The sequence below is a fragment of the Thunnus albacares genome, chromosome 1 (assembly GCF_914725855.1).
Source record: "Thunnus albacares chromosome 1, fThuAlb1.1, whole genome shotgun sequence".
Taxonomy (NCBI): domain Eukaryota; kingdom Metazoa; phylum Chordata; class Actinopteri; order Scombriformes; family Scombridae; genus Thunnus; species Thunnus albacares.
In genome coordinates this window covers 40,460,835-40,482,849 of record NC_058106.1, presented here as the reverse complement: position 1 = coordinate 40,482,849, position 22,015 = coordinate 40,460,835, and the positions used below count along the sequence as shown (strand labels likewise).

At 43.3% G+C, this 22,015-nt stretch overlaps 2 protein-coding genes and 1 long non-coding RNA gene across 3 annotated transcripts in view; 1 reads left to right on the top strand and 2 right to left on the bottom strand.

Moving 5' to 3' along the window:
* Positions 1-21,736, top strand: part of LOC122986749 (ATP-binding cassette sub-family C member 12-like) — a 29,447-nt gene extending 7,711 nt beyond the window's left edge. The window contains exons 9-30 of the mRNA XM_044358088.1: positions 6-113; positions 299-505; positions 1,301-1,372; positions 2,523-2,647; positions 2,728-2,800; positions 3,523-3,726; positions 4,579-4,713; positions 6,134-6,200; positions 6,308-6,358; positions 7,848-7,940; positions 8,380-8,483; positions 16,388-16,570; positions 16,783-17,009; positions 17,172-17,309; positions 18,073-18,262; positions 18,786-18,875; positions 18,956-19,145; positions 19,885-20,044; positions 20,270-20,348; positions 20,483-20,596; positions 21,167-21,331; positions 21,463-21,736. Coding sequence (XP_044214023.1) covers positions 6-113; positions 299-505; positions 1,301-1,372; positions 2,523-2,647; positions 2,728-2,800; positions 3,523-3,726; positions 4,579-4,713; positions 6,134-6,200; positions 6,308-6,358; positions 7,848-7,940; positions 8,380-8,483; positions 16,388-16,570; positions 16,783-17,009; positions 17,172-17,309; positions 18,073-18,262; positions 18,786-18,875; positions 18,956-19,145; positions 19,885-20,044; positions 20,270-20,348; positions 20,483-20,596; positions 21,167-21,331; positions 21,463-21,597 — 2,910 coding nt within the window. The 3' untranslated portion in view covers positions 21,598-21,736. The remainder of the gene's footprint in view (positions 1-5; positions 114-298; positions 506-1,300; positions 1,373-2,522; positions 2,648-2,727; positions 2,801-3,522; positions 3,727-4,578; positions 4,714-6,133; positions 6,201-6,307; positions 6,359-7,847; positions 7,941-8,379; positions 8,484-16,387; positions 16,571-16,782; positions 17,010-17,171; positions 17,310-18,072; positions 18,263-18,785; positions 18,876-18,955; positions 19,146-19,884; positions 20,045-20,269; positions 20,349-20,482; positions 20,597-21,166; positions 21,332-21,462) is intronic.
* LOC122986857 (NLR family CARD domain-containing protein 3-like) overlaps positions 1-22,015 on the bottom strand; it is a 934,102-nt gene that overhangs the window by 52,692 nt on the left and 859,395 nt on the right. The window lies entirely within an intron of this gene.
* On the bottom strand, positions 6,377-7,859 carry LOC122987710. The gene is made up of 4 exons (XR_006404569.1): positions 7,413-7,859; positions 7,189-7,310; positions 6,988-7,053; positions 6,377-6,845 (listed from the first exon to the last, which is right to left on the bottom strand). It is a non-coding gene; the product is annotated as an uncharacterized LOC122987710 (long non-coding RNA).

Sequence of the window (22,015 nt, the reverse complement as noted above, 5' to 3'; positions counted from 1 at the left end):
ATCAGGCGATTCCAGTCGTCACCATCTTCAACAGCATGCGTTTCATCCTGCCCGTGGCGCCCACCGCCGTCAAGTGCCTGGCTGAAGCTGCCGTGTCCGTGCGCCGCCTGAAGGTACCTGATCCTGTCTGAACACCTGAAACATCGAGACTCTCCTAAAGAGTCTGAGACCTTCACTTTAAGGTGCTTCAGCCTCAAGACCTAGAGCTGCTGATTGGTCCGTTCAGTGTGACATCACTCAGGTGTGTGTGTGTGTGTGTGTGTGTGTGTGTGTGTGTGTGTGTGTGTGTGCCCTGCAGGAGTTGCTGCTGATAGAGAATCCAGAGTCCTACGTGCTCCAGAAGTCAGTCATCAGGTCAGCAGCCGTCGTCATGGACAACGCTACCCTGTCGTGGACGGGACCGCTCCGCCCCCCCCACACGGAGGACAGGGACGACCTGGCGTCCAAACAGGGACACACCGAGGCCCCGCCCACCCTGAGGAACATCTCCTTCACCCTGCCGAAGGTCAGAAACCCGTTAATGTGACAGTTAATAAATCTGGACTCATCTGATGTTACAGCAGCAGCACGGAGTCATCAAAACACACGTCTTAACAATGATGGTTACCAGGCAACATACACAGAGACGACGTGTGTATTACACGGTTTCACACCGATGTACTGAACTCAAACAAACTTATCTTTAGAGGGCGGTTTATGATGTTAGACGTTCCTTCCATACATTCCCTTAAACATCTCATTCAAAACTCCACACAGTCTGGTGGCAACATAATCCTTGAATCGGCGCCGTTCACTCGCCATACTGACACACAGACTCACTGATCAGCTGATGTCATCGTTCAGTAAAACCTCAGATTTACACTCTGGAGACACTCGCAGATTGATTTGACTCATTCTGACGCTGAAGCTTCATATTAGCTTCAGATAAACATTTAAATACATTTTTGCACAGAAGGAGGACTGTGTTTGTCCTCCATCACTTCCATTGTAAGGTCATTATGAAGGATCTTCTAATGGTCAGTATGAACAGGAGGAATGATTACAGCAAGAAACACACTGACTGTTGGTTTAAGACACTTAATAAACTGTGAACTCGTCCTTTAAAGATGAGTTTGCAGTGAACCTGCAGGTGTTTGTGCACACTGACAGTGAGTCTGACTGTTAAACCGTCATGTAATTTGAAAACATAACAACTCAGTAATCTGGAGATACGGGGTTTATATTCAACAGTGACCATAACGAGGCTCATGGATCAATATGGATCAATACAGTACGTAACTGTGTGTGTGTTTGTGTGCAGGGCCGGCTGCTGGGTGTGTGTGGGTCTGTGGGCAGCGGGAAGACGTCGCTGATCTGCAGTCTGCTGGAACAGGTGGGTCTGTAAACACCTGGAATCACATGACTGTCACATGACTCATTAGACTCATTATCTGGAGTTTATGAATCCTTATGTTTAACTGAATATTCATTCAGCATCATCGTGGATGTTATTGGTTTATTTTAGCAGCTTGTTCAGTCCAGTAGTTTGGATAAATGTAAATAATTTGATTAACTGTGAATGTGTTATAAATGTGACCCATTAAACACTCCCTCCAGGAAATTATTATTCTGCGACTGCAATAATTAACACGAATTCAAGAAATCTCCACAGTAATATTGTGAGATCTTCAGTTTAGTTAAATTACAGCAACTTTTCCACATAAACGTCTGAATCAGCAGCTGTTTGTGGTTTGGACCAATCGTGGCGTTTGGTGTGGCGGCAACTGACGACAAATCTCACCTGCCAACAAACACGATGCCATAAACTGTTCCCAAATGTTCCCAAATGTTCCCAGATGTTCCCAAATGTTCCCAAATGTTCCCAAATGTTCCCAGATGAGGTTTGATTCAGTGAGTCAGGAGACATAATCTGCCTCAAACATCCAACTAGATTTATTTTAATAACATTATTGATGATTTTATTTGCTGCTGATGTTGAGCTGAAAGTTTATTTAATAAAAGTTATAAATGGAACTCAAGTACAGTATTTTCTGTTTATAGAACGTTGAGTCCTCATGGTTCTCATGTTCAGCTGAAATATAGTTGTGATCTGCAGGAAGTCGTTACGTACGACTCTTCACTGGCAGCAGTTTAAATAAATCACATTATTTTACTTTGATTGCAGTTTTTCTCAGTTCCTGCAATTTTACCGCAAAAACAGACAAAACATCACAAACTCAACATTTTTGTCCTCAATAATCATCAAACTGAATAAAGTACGACATCAGGTCCTTCGTCCTCCTGACAGCAGCTTGAATAAAGACACCTGTGACAGGTGTTACTGCAGCTTTATTATTTTATCATAACCAAGTTACACAGGAGCTTAAAGCGTCTATTACTATCTTTCACTCTGTAAAGAAAAAATATTACTGTTATTCAAAAATCCCCAAAAGACAAATCCCACTTTGCAGCCTCTGTCCTCAGCGTGTCGTCCTGTTAAACTATGAAGCAGAAATAAAGACTCTGTCGTCTTCGTGTCCCAGATGCACCTGCAGCAGGGCTCCGTCTCCGTCCACGGATCCGTCGCCTACGTCTCCCAGCAGGCCTGGATCTTCTACGGGACCGTCCAAGACAACATCCTGATGGGGGAACGTTTGGACCGTCCCAGGTAAACTTACACATGACAACTGTCCTTCTGTCCTGAAGGTATCCGTGTGTTTCCATAGTGACAGAGTGATGTCTCCGCAGGTACAACAGAGTCCTCAGCTGCTGCAGCCTGGACAAAGACCTGGACATCCTGCCGTATGGAGACCAGACGATGGTGAGAAACTGTCTCTGTGTGGACACCTGAGTCTCTGTGTGGACACCCGAGACTCTGTGTGGACACCTGAGACTCTGTATGGACACCCGAGACTCTGTGTGGACACCTGAGACTCTGTGTGGACATCTGAGTCTCTGTGTGGACACCTGAGACTCTGTGTGGACACCTGAGACTCTGTGTGGACATCTGAGTCTCTGTGTGGACATCTGAGTCTCTGTGTGGACATCTTAATCTCTGTGTGGACACCTGAGAGTCTGTGTGGACACCTGAGACTCTGTGTGGACACCTGAGACTCTGTGTGGACATCTGAGACTCTGTGTGGACACCTGAGTCTCTGTGTGGACACCTGAATCTCTGTGTGGACACCTGAGACTCTGTGTGTGTCAGAGTCCTCACAGAGACATGTATGTGTGTATGTGTGTGTGTCAGAGTCCTCACAGATACATGTATGTGTGTATGTGTGTGTGTCAGAGTCCTCACAGAGACATGTATGTGTGTATGTGTGTGTGTCAGAGTCCTCACAGAGTCATGTATGTGTGTATGTGTGTGTCAGAGTCCTCACAGAGTCACGTATGTGTGTATGTGTGTGTGTCAGAGTCCTCACAGAGACATGTATGTGTGTATGTGTGTGTGTCAGAGTCCTCACAGAGTCATGTATGTGTGTATGTGTGTGTCAGAGTCCTCACAGAGTCATGTATGTGTGTATGTGTGTGTGTTTGCAGCTGGGGGAGCAGGGGGTGAACCTGTCGGGGGGGCAGAAACAGCGGATCAGTCTGGCCCGAGCCGTGTACTCCGACAGGGACGTGTACCTGCTGGACGACCCGCTGTCCGCCGTCGACGCCCACGTGGGACAACAGCTGTTTGAGGAGATCATCAGGAAGGAGCTGCGGGGGAAGTCTGTCATACTGGTGACGCACCAGCTGCAGGTGGGACTCTGATCACTGGAACAGATATATCATATAAATTATATTTATTTTCATACTTTTTGATTATTATAGTATTCATTATTATTATCTGATGTTTTTAGTATTTATTCCCGTACTTGTACGATTTAACATGTTTTTATATTGGATGTTAATTTTGTTCCTTCTTGTGTACAAACCTTGAAATCCTTGAAATTGGGCTGAATATCCAGGTCCTCAGAGAAGAAGGATGCTGATTTGACTCCACATGGAGTTCAGAAAACTGTTAATGAGACACATTAAGTTTCACATATGAATGACGTTAACGAACATGAACAGACAGAAAAACACTCGTCTGACCTGAAATCAGAAAGTCTGAAAGAATTTACAGTTTAAATATAAAAATAAAACAAACACGTGATCGTCGTCATCCAACATCCAGTAAACAGCTGATTACTGCAGCGCTGACCAGCATCATGAGTTGCAACTGACCGACTCTGTCTGTTGTGTGTCTGTTGTGTGTCTGTTGTGTGTCTGTTGTCTGTCTGTGTCTGTTGTGTGTCTGTTGTGTGTCTGTGTCTGTTGTGTGTCTGTTGTGTGTCTGTTGTGTGTCTGTTGTGTGTCTGTGTCTGTTGTGTGTCTGCTGTGTGTCTGTTGTGTGTCTGTTGTGTGTCTGTTGTCTGTCTGTGTCTGTTGTGTGTCTGTTGTGTGTCTGTTGTCTGTCTGTGTCTGTTGTGTGTCTGTTGTGTGTCTGTTGTCTGTCTGTGTCTGTTGTGTGTCTGTTGTGTGTGTCTGTTGTGTGTCTGTGTCTGTTGTGTGTCTGTTGTGTGTCTGTGGTGTGTCTGTTGTGTGTCCGTTGTGTGTCTGTGGTATCAGTACATGGAGTTCTGTGATGAGGTTCTGGTCTTGAAGGACGGGGCGGTTCTAGAAGCAGGGAGCCACGTGGAGCTGCTGCAGGCGGAGCGACATTATTCTGAGCTGATCAGCAAACACCTGACGGAGCAGCGTTCAGTAAGACCCACACAGCTGCTCACAGCTCCACTGTTTGTTTAATACAGTTTAATCCAGTTTTAAAGGTGCAAAGAGCAGCAGTCCCTCCCTCCAGGAAGTAGCAGTATGCAATATGACAGAGCTTCCATCTGTTGTGAACCAGCAGCTGCTTGTGGTTTGGACCAATCGTGGCGTTTGGTGTGGCCATAGACTAGCAAAACAATTCCCAAATGTTCCCAAATGTTCCCAGATGAGGTTTGATTCAGTGAGTCAGGAGACATAATCTGCCTCAAACATAAACATCAAACTAGATTTATTTTAATAACATTATTGATGATTTTATTTGCTGCTGATGTTGAGCTGAAAGTTTATTTAATAAAGGTTATAAATGGAACTCAAGTACAGTATTTTCTGTTTTATAGAACGTTGAGTCCTCATGGTTCTCATGTTCAGCTGAAATATAGTTGTGATCTGCAGGAAGTCGTTACGTACGACTCTTCACTGGCAGCAGTTTAAATAAATCATATTATTTTTTCCAAATTCCTGCTATTTTTTTACAGAAAGAGACATAAAACATCACAAACTGTTTCGTAATTTTGGAGAAAATCTGCTGCAAAATCAAACATTTTTGTTCTCAATAATCACAAAAAGTCTGCATGTAAGCGTGCGAGGTTAGGATGAGCGGCGGGAGACTGTAATGGGAAATTGCATTCACACACGCAAACACACAAGAGAGCATTGTCAGGTTATGAAATAGTGTAATCAAATAATACAATCAGAAGTATAATGCATCATAGTTCTGGAGACAAAGATACCACCTAGCTATCTTTTCTTTGTCTGAAAGGTTGGCACTTAACCAGTCCCTTAAATACTACTTGTACAGAATTTATGACATCCGCTTACTAACCTTACAGGTCAGCAACCCTCAGATAGAAACATAGGTCAGAAGTTCAGCTAACCTAGGAACAGACTTTCTTCACGACCATATATGACAGTACATAAGCATGCACCAAGTAGCATCACAAAATAACATCCCTGCTATATTAAATTAAGGACAAACCACACTATCCTCTAAAGCTTATCAGTTTTACGCATAAACATCTACATAACCACAGTTTATCTTATCACTGGCTCAGGTAAGGGTATAACAGAATAGACTTAACTGTTAAACACGCAACTGCCTCATCTTACACAGCAAAGAACTAAGTTTAGAATATATATAGCACAGAGGAATTTAGAACATGTGTGAAACACTAACTAACACTAAACTGAACTTAAACACTGTCTGAAACATGTATGATATATTGAAGAAATACATCAAATGATAACCTGTGATTCAGTTTTCTTTTACAAGACTGAATGTCCTCAGTGGACCGACACGAACAACGTTTGCATTAGGAAGAGAAAGTGTGAACATTGTGCTGCTGTTTCCTGTTTACAGCCTGAGAAAGAAGAGAAGAAGAAGGTGGAGCTGAATGGACACGTGCACAGCGGGATGGTGAATCCAGGTTCATCACTTTATTTCATCAAAGTTTCAACATAGAAACAGTTTTCACAACCGGATATGAAGAAACTGTTTGAAGTAACAAGAATATAAATGTTTGTGTCGTCACAGCGTTCGACATGTCCGATGAGAACGTAGACGCACCTTCATCTGACTGCAAATGTGAGTCTGGAAACCTCCACAAACATCTAACCCTGACCTCATCTCATCGATGTGATTGTGTGTTTGGTGTAGTCGCACTGAGCCGTGCTGCTGATGGATGATGATGGATGAGCTGCTACATGTTTCATTGTTTTCTCTTTATTTTATTTTAAAAGGACTGTGTACAGTGTTAAACATAAATATTACCATTTGATGCACTGTAGCAGAGTTATCTTATGCAATCCACATTAAAACATATTACAGCTCAGTACTATAATAGAGAATAAACATAGAACAAAGGATATAAAATAATACAGGATAAATATTACGAGGTAACACACAATAGCTCATCACACACACTCACAACTAGAATGACTAATCAATACTTTCCGATTAAAATCAAGAATATTTGTGTTCATTATTGAGTCAGCGCTTCCAGCTGCAGCTCTTCGTCGTAGCGTCCAAATGCAGCGTGACGATGATCTGGTGCAATCTGGTATAGACGATACTATAGAGTCCACAGAATGAAAATACATGAAGTCACATGATGGAGGAGGGGCCGAACCATTTAAAATGTTATAAACAAGGCACAAATTACAATATAATCTAAAATTGTCAAATCTCAATAAATTGTATTTAAAAAGATAAACTTACCTGAGGTCATGTCTGAGTTCTGAAAGTGACGTTTTCTCCTCTACGGCTGCTTTTATATGGAGCTATTATGGTAAAAAAGTACAGGCAGTATATATATTAACTGTCCTTTTATTCCAAAAGTCATAAAGAAAGCAAGTGAAAGACATTTAATAAAGCCCTGCAGGGCGGGAACGGATGGACATACAGAGCAACCGTACAGGACAGTGTAACACGAGCAGCGTGTGTCCGTCGTGGAACCTCAAATTAACAGATTCGAGCAGCCGCACAGCGCGTCTCACGCACGGCTGCTGCTGCGTCATCCAGAGATTCGGGGTCTCACCTATTTCTCAGCAAAAATAGAAAATGAAAATGACATCATACCAGCAACATTACACTGTTCACTAGAGTTTCAATGTCTATATCTGTAGAATACGTCACAGACATGTGATCAGCCCGCGGTGCAGCCGGGGCAGGAAGCCTCTCTGGCGGGGAACTCATGCACGGACAGTCGGTGACACACGGAGCTTCTTCTCTCAACTCCTGTAGCTTTCTGTGATGTTAGTTCAAACTGGGGCTGCTGCCTGTCGTTTCACCTGCTTCCAGGCAGAGATTTGGTGTTATTTTCTTATTTAACGCGGCACGTTTCAGAAGCAGCTCTCGGCTCTCTCAGTTGCGCTAAAGATACGCGCCCTGAGATCACCTCACAGCGTTACATCGGCTGAAGCTGCAAAAGTGTCACGACAAGCGAGCAAAGCTCATTGCACGACACTGTTTTGTTTTTGTCCAAACATTATCAGAGCACTAAACAGGAAGTGCAGGAAGTGGAGCAGTTTATACTGGACATGGATCAATAATGACCAGTTTGTTCTCTGTAAAGCTGCTGTGGACGATCAGCTGATTGATCCGGAGAGCAGCAGGGACGGTTTGGCCACATGGAGAACATTTCAGAAGTACTGTCAGGCAGCCGGAGGTCAGCGCACACACACACACACACACACACACACACACACACACACACACACATAAATACACACACACACACACATACATAGACATACACACACAAATACACAAAAACACACACACACACACACACACACACACACACACACACACACATATATACATACACATACATACACACACATGCACACACATATACACACTCACACACACACACAAAAATACACACACATACACACACACACACACAGTGTTTCTGTGTTTAAACATCAACAACAAGATGGAGGAAGAGAACATGATACATACTAATATTACTAATATTACAAATAGATCAATATACATCTCACACATTAATGAACACACAAACATACATTGTCTCAGAAAAAAAGATTGTGAAAATGAAACATGAGGCCTGTTTAATGTTTAACGTTCTTCTCTCCCTGCAGGATACTGTGTGAGCGTCTTCATCTTCCTCCTCTTCACTGTGATGATTGCTAACACAGCTTTAAGCTACTGGTGGCTTAGCTACTGGCTGCAGCAGGGACACGGGGTCAGACATACACACCAACACACACTACAACACACTGCAACACACTATAACACACTACAACACACTGCAACACACTGCAACACACTATAGCACACTACAACACACTATAACACACTACAACACACTACAACACACTGCAACACACTATAACACACTACAACACACTACAACACACTGCAACACACTACAACACACTACAACACACTGCAACACACTACAACACACTACAACACACTACAACACACTGCAACACACTATAACACACTACAACACACTACAACACACTACAACACACTGCAACACACTACAACACACTACAGCACACTACAACACACTACAACACACTGCAACACCCTGCAACACACTATAACACACTGCAACACACTGCAACACACTACAGCACACTATAACACACTATAACACACTACAACACACTGCAACACACTATAACACACTACAACACACTACAACACACTGCAACACACTACAACACACTACAACACACTACAGCACACTGCAACACACTATAACACACTGCAACACACTACAACACACTACAGCACACTACAACACACTACAACACACTGCAACACCCTGCAACACACTATAACACACTGCAACACACTGCAACACACTACAGCACACTATAACACACTATAACACACTACAACACACTGCAACACACTATAACACACTACAACACACTACAACACACTGCAACACACTACAACACACTACAACACACTACAGCACACTGCAACACACTATAACACACTGCAACACACTACAACACACTGCAACACACTATAACACACTGCAACACACTACAGCACACTATAACACACTGCAACATACTACAACACACTGCAACACACTACAACACACTACAGCACACTATAACACACTATAACACACTACAACACACTGCAACACACTACAACACACTGCAACACACTATAACACACTGCAACACACTACAGCACACTATAACACACTACAACACACTGCAACACACTACAACACACTGCAACACACTATAACACACTGCAACACACTACAACACACTACAGCACACTATAACACACTATAACACACTACAACACACTGCAACACACTACAACACACTGCAACACACTATAACACACTGCAACACACTACAGCACACTATAACACACTACAACACACTGCAACACACTACAACACACTGCAACACACTATAACACACTGCAACACACTGCAACACACTACAGCACACTATAACACACTACAACACACTGCAACACACTATAACACACTATAACACACTACAACACACTGCAACACACTGCAACACACTACAACACACTATAACACACTACAACACACTGTAACACACTGCAACACACTACAACACACTGCAAAACACTATAACACACTATAACACACTGCAACACACTACAACAACTACAACACACTACAACACACTACAACACACTGCAATACACTATAACACACTGCAACACACTATAACACACTATAACACACTACAACACACTGCAACACACTACAACACACTACAACACACTGCAACACACTACAACACACTGCAACACACTGCAACACACTATAACACACTGCAACACACTAAAACACACTACAACACACTGCAACACACTACAACACACTACAACACACTGCAACACACTACAACACACTACAGCACACTACAACACACTACAACACACTGCAACACACTGCAACACACTATAACACACTACAACACACTGCAACACACTGCAACACACTATAACACACTGCAACACACTGCAACACACTACAGCACACTATAACACACTATAACACACTACAACACACTGCAACACACTATAACACACTACAACACACTGCAACACACTGCAACACACTACAACACACTACAGCACACTATAACACACTGCAACATACTACAACACACTGCAACACACTACAACACACTACAGCACACTATAACACACTATAACACACTACAACACACTGCAACACACTACAACACACTACAACACACTGCAACACACTACAACACACTACAGCACACTACAACACACTACAACACACTGCAACACACTGCAACACACTATAACACACTGCAACACACTACAACACACTGCAACACACTGCAACACACTATAACACACTGCAACACACTGCAACACACTACAGCACACTATAACACACTATAACACACTACAACACACTGCAACACACTATAACACACTACAACACACTGCAACACACTGCAACACACTACAACACACTACAACACACTACAGCACACTGCAACACACTATAACACACTGCAACACACTACAACACACTGCAACACACTATAACACACTGCAACACACTACAGCACACTATAACACACTGCAACATACTACAACACACTGCAACACACTACAACACACTACAGCACACTATAACACACTATAACACACTGCAACACACTACAACACACTGCAACACACTATAACACACTGCAACACACTACAGCACACTATAACACACTACAACACACTGCAACACACTACAACACACTGCAACACACTATAACACACTGCAACACACTACAACACACTACAGCACACTATAACACACTATAACACACTACAACACACTGCAACACACTACAACACACTGCAACACACTATAACACACTGCAACACACTACAGCACACTATAACACACTACAACACACTGCAACACACTACAACACACTGCAACACACTATAACACACTGCAACACACTGCAACACACTACAGCACACTATAACACACTACAACACACTGCAACACATTACAACACACTGCAACACACTATAACACACTGCAACACACTGCAACACACTACAGCACACTGCAACACACTATAACACACTACAACACACTACAACACACTGCAACACACTACAACACACTACAGCACACTATAACACACTACAACATACTGCAACACACTACAACACACTGCAACACACTATAACACACTGCAACACACTGCAACACACTACAACACACTACAACACACTATAACACACTGCAACACACTACAACACACTGCAACACACTGCAACACACTACAACACACAACACACTACAACACACTGCAACACACTACAACACACTGCAACACACTACAACACACTACAACACACTGCAACACACTACAACACACTACAACACACTATAACACACTACAACACACTGTAACACACTGCAACACACTACAACACACTGCAACACACTACAACACACTACAACACACTATAACACACTGCAACACACTACAGCACACTATAACACACTACAACACACTGCAACACACTACAACACACTGCAACACACTATAACACACTGCAACACACTGCAACACACTACAGCACACTATAACACACTACAACACACTGCAACACATTACAACACACTGCAACACACTATAACACACTGCAACACACTGCAACACACTACAGCACACTGCAACACACTATAACACACTACAACACACTACAACACACTGCAACACACTACAACACACTACAGCACACTATAACACACTACAACACACTGCAACACACTACAACACACTGCAACACACTATAACACACTGCAACACACTGCAACACACTACAACACACTATAACACACTATAACACACTGCAACACACTACAACACACTGCAACACACTGCAACACACTACAACACACAACACACTACAACACACTGCAACACACTACAACACACTGCAACACACTACAACACACTACAACACACTGCAACACACTACAACACACTACAACACACTATAACACACTACAACACACTGTAACACACTGCAACACACTACAACACACTGCAACACACTACAACACACTACAACACACTATAACACACTACAACACACTGTAACACACTGCAACACACTACAACACACTGCAACACACTATAACACACTATAACACACTGCAACACACTACAACACACTACAACACACTGCAACACACTATAACACACTGCAACACACTACAACACACTACAACACACTGCAATACACTATAACACACTGCAACACACTATAAGACACTATAACACACTATAACACACTACAACACACTGCAACACACTACAACACACTACAACACACTGCAACACACTACAACACACTGCAACACACTGCAACACACTATAACACACTGCAACACACTAAAACACACTACAACACACTGCAACACACTATAACACACTGCAACACACTGCAACACACTATAACACACTACAACACACAACACATTGCAACACACTATAACACACTATAACACACTACAACACACTACAACACACTATAACACACTACAACACACAACACATTGCAACACACTATAACACACTATAACACACTACAACACACTATAACACACTGCAACACACTACAACACACTACAACACACAACACATTGCAACACACTATAACACACTACAACACACTATAACACACTGCAACACACTACAACACACTGCAGTGATCCTCAGTAAACCTGATCTTGATCCGTCCTGCCTCATCTATCTGCTAATCTCCATCTTCCCTTCCTCTCATTAATCCTGGGATGTCTTGTAGCCTCACAACTCCAAACACACCTGCATTCTAATAACCCATTTGAACCCTTCCAGTCTGGATTTGCTAGCTCCACAGTACAGAAACTGCCCTCCTCAAAGTATTCAATGATCTCCTTGCATCTGCTGATACCGGAGCCCTTAACATCCTCATCCTCCTCGACGTGAGTGCAGCCTTCGATACTATGAGCCACAACATCCTGCTCACCAGACTTGAAGACCTCGGTATCGAGGGCACCGCACTCAGTTGCATCCGGTCCGACCTCTCCAAGAGATCACAATTTATTTCTCTTCACAACCGCTCCTCTGTCACATCCACAGTAACACAAGGTGTTCCCCAAGGTTCTGTACTCGGCCCACTCCTTTTAATCATCTACAATCTCCCTCTCGGTCAGATTCTCCGCCACTTCAATCTGGACTTCCACTGCTATGCTGATGACACTCAGATATACCTCAACACCAAATCCTCCCACAACCCACTCCTCTCCCACATTAACCCCTGCCTGGCTGCAATAAAAGTCTAGATGCAACTAAATTGCCTCAAACTCAACGGTGATCAAACTGAACTCCTCCTCATTGGCTCCAAATCCACCCTCAGCAGAACCAACATGTCTACACTCATCATTGATGGCACCAAACTCTCCCCATCCTCCCAGGGCCGCAACCTTGGTGTGACCCTTGATCCCACCCTCTCCCTCAAGCCCCATATCCACCAAATTGTCAAATCCTCTTTCTACCACCTTCAAACAAGTACCATGTCGCTTTGCCTATTCACTGACACATGGAGCAGATTAAAACATTTTCACTGGGAAAAACTGAAACAATCTGATGTTTGCTTGTTCGCATCATGTTCAGTTTGGAATTGGTGTTCTGCTGCGGCAGATGTGCAACACACTACAACACACTACAGCACACTATAACACACTATAACACACTACAACACACTGCAACACACTACAACACACTGCAACACACTATAACACACTGCAACACACTACAGCACACTATAACACACTACAACACACTGCAACACACTACAACACACTGCAACACACTATAACACACTGCAACACACTGCAACACACTACAGCACACTACAACACACTACAGCACACTATAACACACTACAACACACTGCAACACATTACAACACACTGCAACACACTATAACACACTGCAACACACTGCAACACACTACAGCACACTGCAACACACTATAACACACTACAACACACTACAACACACTGCAACACACTACAACACACTACAGCACACTATAACACACTACAACACACTGCAACACACTACAACACACTGCAACACAGTATAACACACTGCAACACACTGCAACACACTACAACACACTATAACACACTATAACACACTGCAACACACTACAACACACTGCAACACACTGCAACACACTACAACACACAACACACTACAACACACTGCAACACACTACAACACACTGCAACACACTATAACACACTACAACACACTGCAACACACTACAACACACTACAACACACTATAACACACTACAACACACTGTAACACACTGCAACACACTACAACACACTGCAACACACTATAACACACTATAACACACTGCAACACACTACAACACACTGCAACACACTATAACACACTATAACACACTGCAACACACTACAACACACTACAACACACTGCAATACACTATAACACACTGCAACACACTATAACACACTATAACACAGTATAACACACTACAACACACTGCAACACACTACAACACACTACAACACACTGCAACACACTACAACACACTGCAACACACTATAACACACTGCAACACACTAAAACACACTACAACACACTGCAACACACTATAACACACTGCAACACACTGCAACACACTATAACACACTACAACACACAACACATTGCAACACACTATAACACACTATAACACACTACAACACACTACAACACACTATAACACACTACAACACACAACACATTGCAACACGATATAACACACTATAACACACTACAACACACTATAACACACTGCAACACACTACAACACACTACAACACACAACACATTGCAACACAGTATAACACACTACAACACACTATAACACACTGCAACACACTACAACACACTGCAGTGATCCTCAGTAAACCTGATCTTGATCCGTCCTGCCTCATCTATCTGCTAATCTCCATCTTCCCTTCCTCTCATTAATTCTGGGATGTCTTGTAGCCTCACAACTCCAAACACACCTGCATTCTAATAACCCATTTGAACCCTTCCAGTCTGGATTTGCTAGCTCCACAGTACAGAAACTGCCCTCCTCAAAGTATTCAATGATCTCCTTGCATCTGCTGATACCGGAGCCCTTAACATCCTCATCCTCCTCGACGTGAGTGCAGCCTTCGATACTATGAGCCACAACATCCTGCTCACCAGACTTGAAGACCTCGGTATCGAGGGCACCGCACTCAGTTGCATCCGGTCCGACCTCTCCAAGAGATCACAATTTATTTCTCTTCACAACCGCTCCTCTGTCACATCCACAGTAACACAAGGTGTTCCCCAAGGTTCTGTACTCGGCCCACTCCTTTTAATCATCTACAATCTCCCTCTCGGTCAGATTCTCCGCCACTTCAATCTGGACTTCCACTGCTATGCTGATGACACTCAGATATACCTCAACACCAAATCCTCCCACAACCCACTCCTCTCCCACATTAACCCCTGCCTGGCTGCAATAAAAGTCTAGATGCAACTAAATTGCCTCAAACTCAACGGTGATCAAACTGAACTCCTCCTCATTGGCTCCAAATCCACCCTCAGCAGAACCAACATGTCTACACTCATCATTGATGGCACCAAACTCTCCCCATCCTCCCAGGGCCGCAACCTTGGTGTGACCCTTGATCCCACCCTCTCCCTCAAGCCCCATATCCACCAAATTGTCAAATCCTCTTTCTACCACCTTCAAACAAGTGCCACGTCGCTTTGCCTATTCACTGACACATGGAGCAGATTAAAACATTTTCACTGGGAAAAACTGAAACAATCTGATGTTTGCTTGTTCGCATCATGTTCAGTTTGGAATTGGTGTTCTGCTGCGGCAGATGTGTTGCACCGTACCTGTGCTTGGTGTATTTAGGCTGTAACACACAAAAGCACACCACAATACTCAGGTATTTAAAGTAACACAGGTGGAGTCAGGTGTAACACTCATCTGGTTGTTGTTGTTCAGACAGGTAACGTGACGTTGTCAGAGCGAGGAAACATCTCTCTGAACGCAGATCTTCCCTTCTACCAGCTGATGTTTGGTCTGCTGATAGTCCTCCTGCTCATCGTCTGCATGATTAAATGTTTCTGCTACGTCAAGGTGACGTTTCACGCCTCCACCACGCTGCACAACAGCCTGCTGAAGAAGGTATGACTGCTTCATCTGTTATCTTACAAATCTAAACATTATAATGGACTCAGTAACAATCAGGTGCTATTAATTGTTTACAAAAAATGAACAAAATGATACAGAAACATTTGTCATTTGTTTAATTAACTTGCTGTAAATGTGATGTAGAAAAGGCCTGATAGAGTGTAAATAAACTTAAAGGTTGATCACAGACTTCATGTCTACCGCAGATCCTGGTGAGTCCAATGAGGTTCTTTGACACGACGCCGACTGGCCGCGTCCTCAACTGTTTCTCCAGATATCAGGATGAGATGGACTCTTTGGTGCCTCACCATCTGAACATCCTGCTCATCTTCTTTCTGATCGCCATCTGCATCTGCATCATCAACTCCATCATCTTCCCCATCATGCTGCTGCCAGCGCTCGTCCTCATTGCACTCTTGGCCCTCCTCCTCTGGTGAGTTGACAAACTCACACGAAAAATCACAGTTTCACAGGAGGCCGAGGAGGAAATGTGCCAGAGCAAAGGATCTTTGTTTGTTGTGTTGACATTAGTGGAATTAATTCCTGTTTACAGTGAAACTAAAGCTCAGAGGGTTTATTGTCTGTTTCTCTGCAGGATGTTTCTGAGTAACATCTGTGGCTTAAAGAAGATGGAGAACATCAGTCGCTCTTCCTGCATCTCTCTCTGCACTTCCATCGCTCAGGGCCTCAGCATCATCCACGCCTACAACAAGACTGACGAGTACATCCAGCTGTAAGACTGCTCCTGTCCTCCATCACTGTCTCACAGCACTTCATACCAGTCAAAAACATAATAATAATGTTTCAGTCTGTCAGAGTGCTGCTTCTTCTCATAACAAATCATGTCAGTTCAAAGTCTCAGCAGCATGTAAAACACAGTGACATCAGTTCATGTCGGGCGAATCCATCAAATACTTTAGACTGATCTGAAGTTTGAAGTTATTCTCAGTTTTAGTTGTTGACTAATAACGTCAAAGACATCTCTTAGTGATTTATGAGAACTACAAGCTGTGGGGAAGTCAGGGAAACATGTTGGTCTTCCCTGCGGTCCAAACACCTGTCAAGTAAAGTGTCACAGTTTATTTCTGGTTATATCTACAGTACCTTCAGTTTATGTGGCTTTTGGCACATTATGTTTATGATTCAGTCTGTCTGTCTGTTTTTATGTACATTCAATGTATGTCACCACAATTTAATGTACATATTCATTGACACTCCTACACTTTATATTTATAATATTTAATATTCTTACTGTCCATATTCCCCCTCCTCTCAGTCTCTGAGACTGCTGCTGGTCTGTATATTATGTTATTGTATTATGTATATTTTTGCTATTCTTGCCTTATTTGTGATTTTCTTAATGATTTGATTTTCCTTATGTCTACTATGTAATTGCTGCTTGCCATGTCTGAAGAATTTCACTGCCCAGATTGACCCTGTGTTACACTGTGCATTTGAGAAATAAAACACTTTGACTGGTCCTGTTTGTGTTGCAGGTTTAAGAGCCTGTCTGACATCAACGCTAACCACTTCTTACTGTTTAACTACGGGATACGATGGCTGTGTTTCCTGGTGGACGCTCTGTGTACCGTCATGGTGCTGCCAGTCTCCCTGCTGGTCATCTTCAGCTCTAATGATTTTTGCAGCCCCCCCATGAAAGCCCTCGCCCTGGTCTTCATCATACAGGTAGACTGTCACCTGACACACACACTCCAGTTATTTCCCTCCAGTCTCTCCTTCTGCCTCATTTTATGACACAGATTCATAAAGCTGCAGGACAAGAGACAAGTTTTCACTCAAAGTGACATGATTTTCACTGATGTCAGAGGATCAAAGTTATTACACTTCATTCCGAGTCATCATGAATGTCTGAACCAAATGTCACAGCAATCCATCTGATAGATGTTGAGATATAACACTAAAGAACTAAAAAGTCAAACTCATGGTGGCACTAGAGCACAAGTCAGAGGATCACTGAAGTCTTGACCAGTTTGGAGGAACTTTAAACCTGAAGATGTTTTATGAATACGGCTCATGTCACATTATTCATGACATCATCACACATGATTTTACATGTTAACATGTGTGATGACCCAGAATACACTCAGTGTGAATGATCAATAACCAATCAGTGATTGTGTGAGTTTCCAATAACTTAAATTCTAGTTTTATATACTAGTCTGGTATAATATTTCTGTTTGTTTCCCAGCTGACAAGCAACTCTCAGTGCATGATCCAGGCTCTGATGGAGGTGGTGGTGAGGTTCCTGTCTGTGGAGCGGCTGCTGGATTACATCACGGTCAGACTGAGATAAATGCTGCTGCCTGTTGGTCTGGTCTCCGCTGACTACAGTCTTAGTGAGTGCTTGTTGTGTTTCAGGGTTGTGAGGCTGAGGCCTCGGGGCAGCTGCAGGTGGATCAGGTCCAGGAGAACTGGCCTCAGCACGGAGCCATCACCTTCCTGGACTATAAGATGAGGTACAAGGACAACTCACCCATCGTCCTCAATGGCCTCCAGCTCCACATCAGAGCCAGGGAGAAGCTGGGCATCGTTGGAAGGACGGGCTCCGGTAAAACCATGCAGGTTATGGAAGGAACCTGAAGAGTGTCCAATGTTCTGGCATTCAGTGTCCATCCGTCCAGCTTTTGTCTCTTACTCGGGTCCACGTCACAGCGGCAGCAGTCCCGTCCTGCAGGAGGACGAGGTTAGGAAGAAAGACGCCTGGGCTTCTTTGTTTACCCTGCAGACACTGTGACCTGGACCTGATGACAGCAGTGAGATGATGGAGATTGGGTCAGCTGTTGTCAGTTGTTGTCAGGTGTTACAGGTGTTGTCAGCTGTTAGGCTGCATTCACATCAAATCCAGAGTCGGAAGGGCCGACAACAAAGTCAACAAGTAAACAAGGTTCTTCTTCCTGTGAGCGTCTTTAGTTGTGATTGGCCACTGCAGCGTGATGTTGGATTGAAGTTGATTCTGGTTCAAATTCTTGCCGGACAGAATATTCGTTTTTTGCTGAACCTCATGCGGTCTCCACTGCAGCCTAAACGCACTGCCCCCATTCAAATTAATCGGAGGACTGGTAATTTCTGGCATTGCCGGATTTGCGGTGAATGCGGTCTTACAATTAACTGTAAAGGCTCGTTCACACCTTCAGTTTCTTGTAGACAGGTGCATAGAGGAAAATGTCCATAGGCAAGAGAAGAGAGAATTCCAGCACATTGTCCTTTTACTTGCGATACACTTTATTAAAAATACAACGTTTTGGTCCTTAGACCATCAGGTAAAACTGTTTTACCTGTGTGTTCAGGGAAATCGTCTCTGGCTGTGGCTCTGTTCCGGCTGGTTGAACCGGCTGCAGGAAGCATCTTGATAGACGGAGTGGACATCACATCCATCAGCCTGTTCGACCTGCGTAGGAACCTGTCCATCATCCCTCAGGACCCTGTGCTGTTCACCGGGACTGTCAGGTAACCTCAGCTGCTTCCTGCCACCAGACACACCGTCCTTGAGTTCTCGTCATCAGTCACAACCTGAGCACGGCTCCAGTTCGCAGTCCTCAATAAGTTGAGATTTTAAATTCAGTCAACACCCATCTCCATGGGAACATGTTTCAAACAACACCTGTTTCCATGAGAACAGCTGCAGGCAACGTGTCGTTACCGACAGGTGTCTCAGTATTTGTTTGTCTGCAGGTACAATCTGGACCCGTTCAACAGCTACAGTGATGAGGAGATCTGGGCGGCGCTGGAGAAGACCTATATGAAGGAGACAGTACGTTTCCTCATCTATACTGTCACTACTGCTGTTATTATTATTAGTGTCACTGTTATCATTATTATTATTGATTGTTGTCAGTGCAGATGAGTGATGTGCTGCTCTCTGATGGACTGAACTTGTGTTGTCAGATCTGCCGTCTGGACGGGAAGCTGCAGGCTGAGCTGACGGAGAACGGAGGAAACTTCTCTGTAGGACAAAGACAGCTGATGTGTCTGAGCAGAGCGCTGCTACGAAACAGTAAGGTAGGCCTCCAGCTGTGCTGTCAGGATGTTTCAGTAACTTAGGCCTGTATGTTCAGTTTACTGCATTTAATTCATGTAAGAATAAAACAGATTTCCAGCAGTGTTCAGGATTGTATTTGATGTCATGTTTCAAATCAGTCACAACAGTTGTTTTGTCTAAAAATGACTCCTACATGTATATAGTATGTTTTGTGTGTCACTAAGAGACTAGAGATGAACTTAAACAGCTTAATTTATGGAGGATTGAAAGAACAAAATGTCATCAACATATTATTTGTGTTTCTGATGAGTTCTGGTCCAACAGGCTGAAGAATTAAAACATTCATGTGTGGTGGTTTATTGGATTTCATATCAGCAGCATCAGAGTTCAAACAGCTCGCTGACACCAGAGTTTACTGCCTCCCTGCTGTAGAACAGGCTGATATTTACTGATTTATTCTGTTATCTGCAGCAGATCTGTGAACATAATGAACATGATGTCTATGACAAAACTGTAAAAGTCAAAACTACAACTTTCAGCAATCTATCTGTCTGTCTGTCTGTCTGTCTGTCTATCTGTCTGTCCATCAGATCATCCTGTTGGATGAGGCGACAGCGTCTGTGGATGCAGAGACAGACGCTCTGATCCAGATCACCATCAGAGAGGCGTTTCAGCACTGCACCATGCTGACCATTGCTCACCGCATCAACACAGTGCTGCAGGCCGACCGCATCCTGGTGCTGGACCACGGAGAGGTAACACACACACACACACACACACACACTGTATACATCAACAGAGTCCTTCTGGAATATTTATGTCTTTAACAGAAATCAGTAATGTTCCAGGTTCTCTGCGTGAATGCTGCCTCTCTGTTGTCTGTCAGGTTGTGGAGTTTGATCATCCAGATGTGTTGAAACAAAGACCCAACTCACTGTTCACCACTCTGCTGACTGCTGCTAATACTGTGACATCTTTAAGTGCTCAAAAGCACCAACACTGTGATTTCCTAAAGTCTTGAAAAGCACTGACACTGTGATGTCCCGAAACCCTCAAACGCACCGACACTGACTGCAGTTTATTTATTGTTTTTATTTATAAAAGATAAAAAATCATCTGTTTTAAAATGATTTAATGAAATTAAAAGTCCGTCCAGCTGAGCTGCTTGTGTGTTTCTGTTAAGTCAGAAGTCTGCTGCGTTTGCTGGGGTCATGAGCATCTAGGCGCCAATTTATTCATTTAGGGGGAGCAAAGTTATTGTTCTTCTACCCCATTTTTTTGTCTTTTTAAAAATAAACTTATCATCATACAGTCCCCGCAATCAGGTGATTATATTTAAGCAGCCTATATCAATGATCATTTTACTATTTTCAGCAACTGACAAAAACAAGTAATAATAAATCAAACATTTTGGACCACCCTTTGATTGGTTCAGTTTA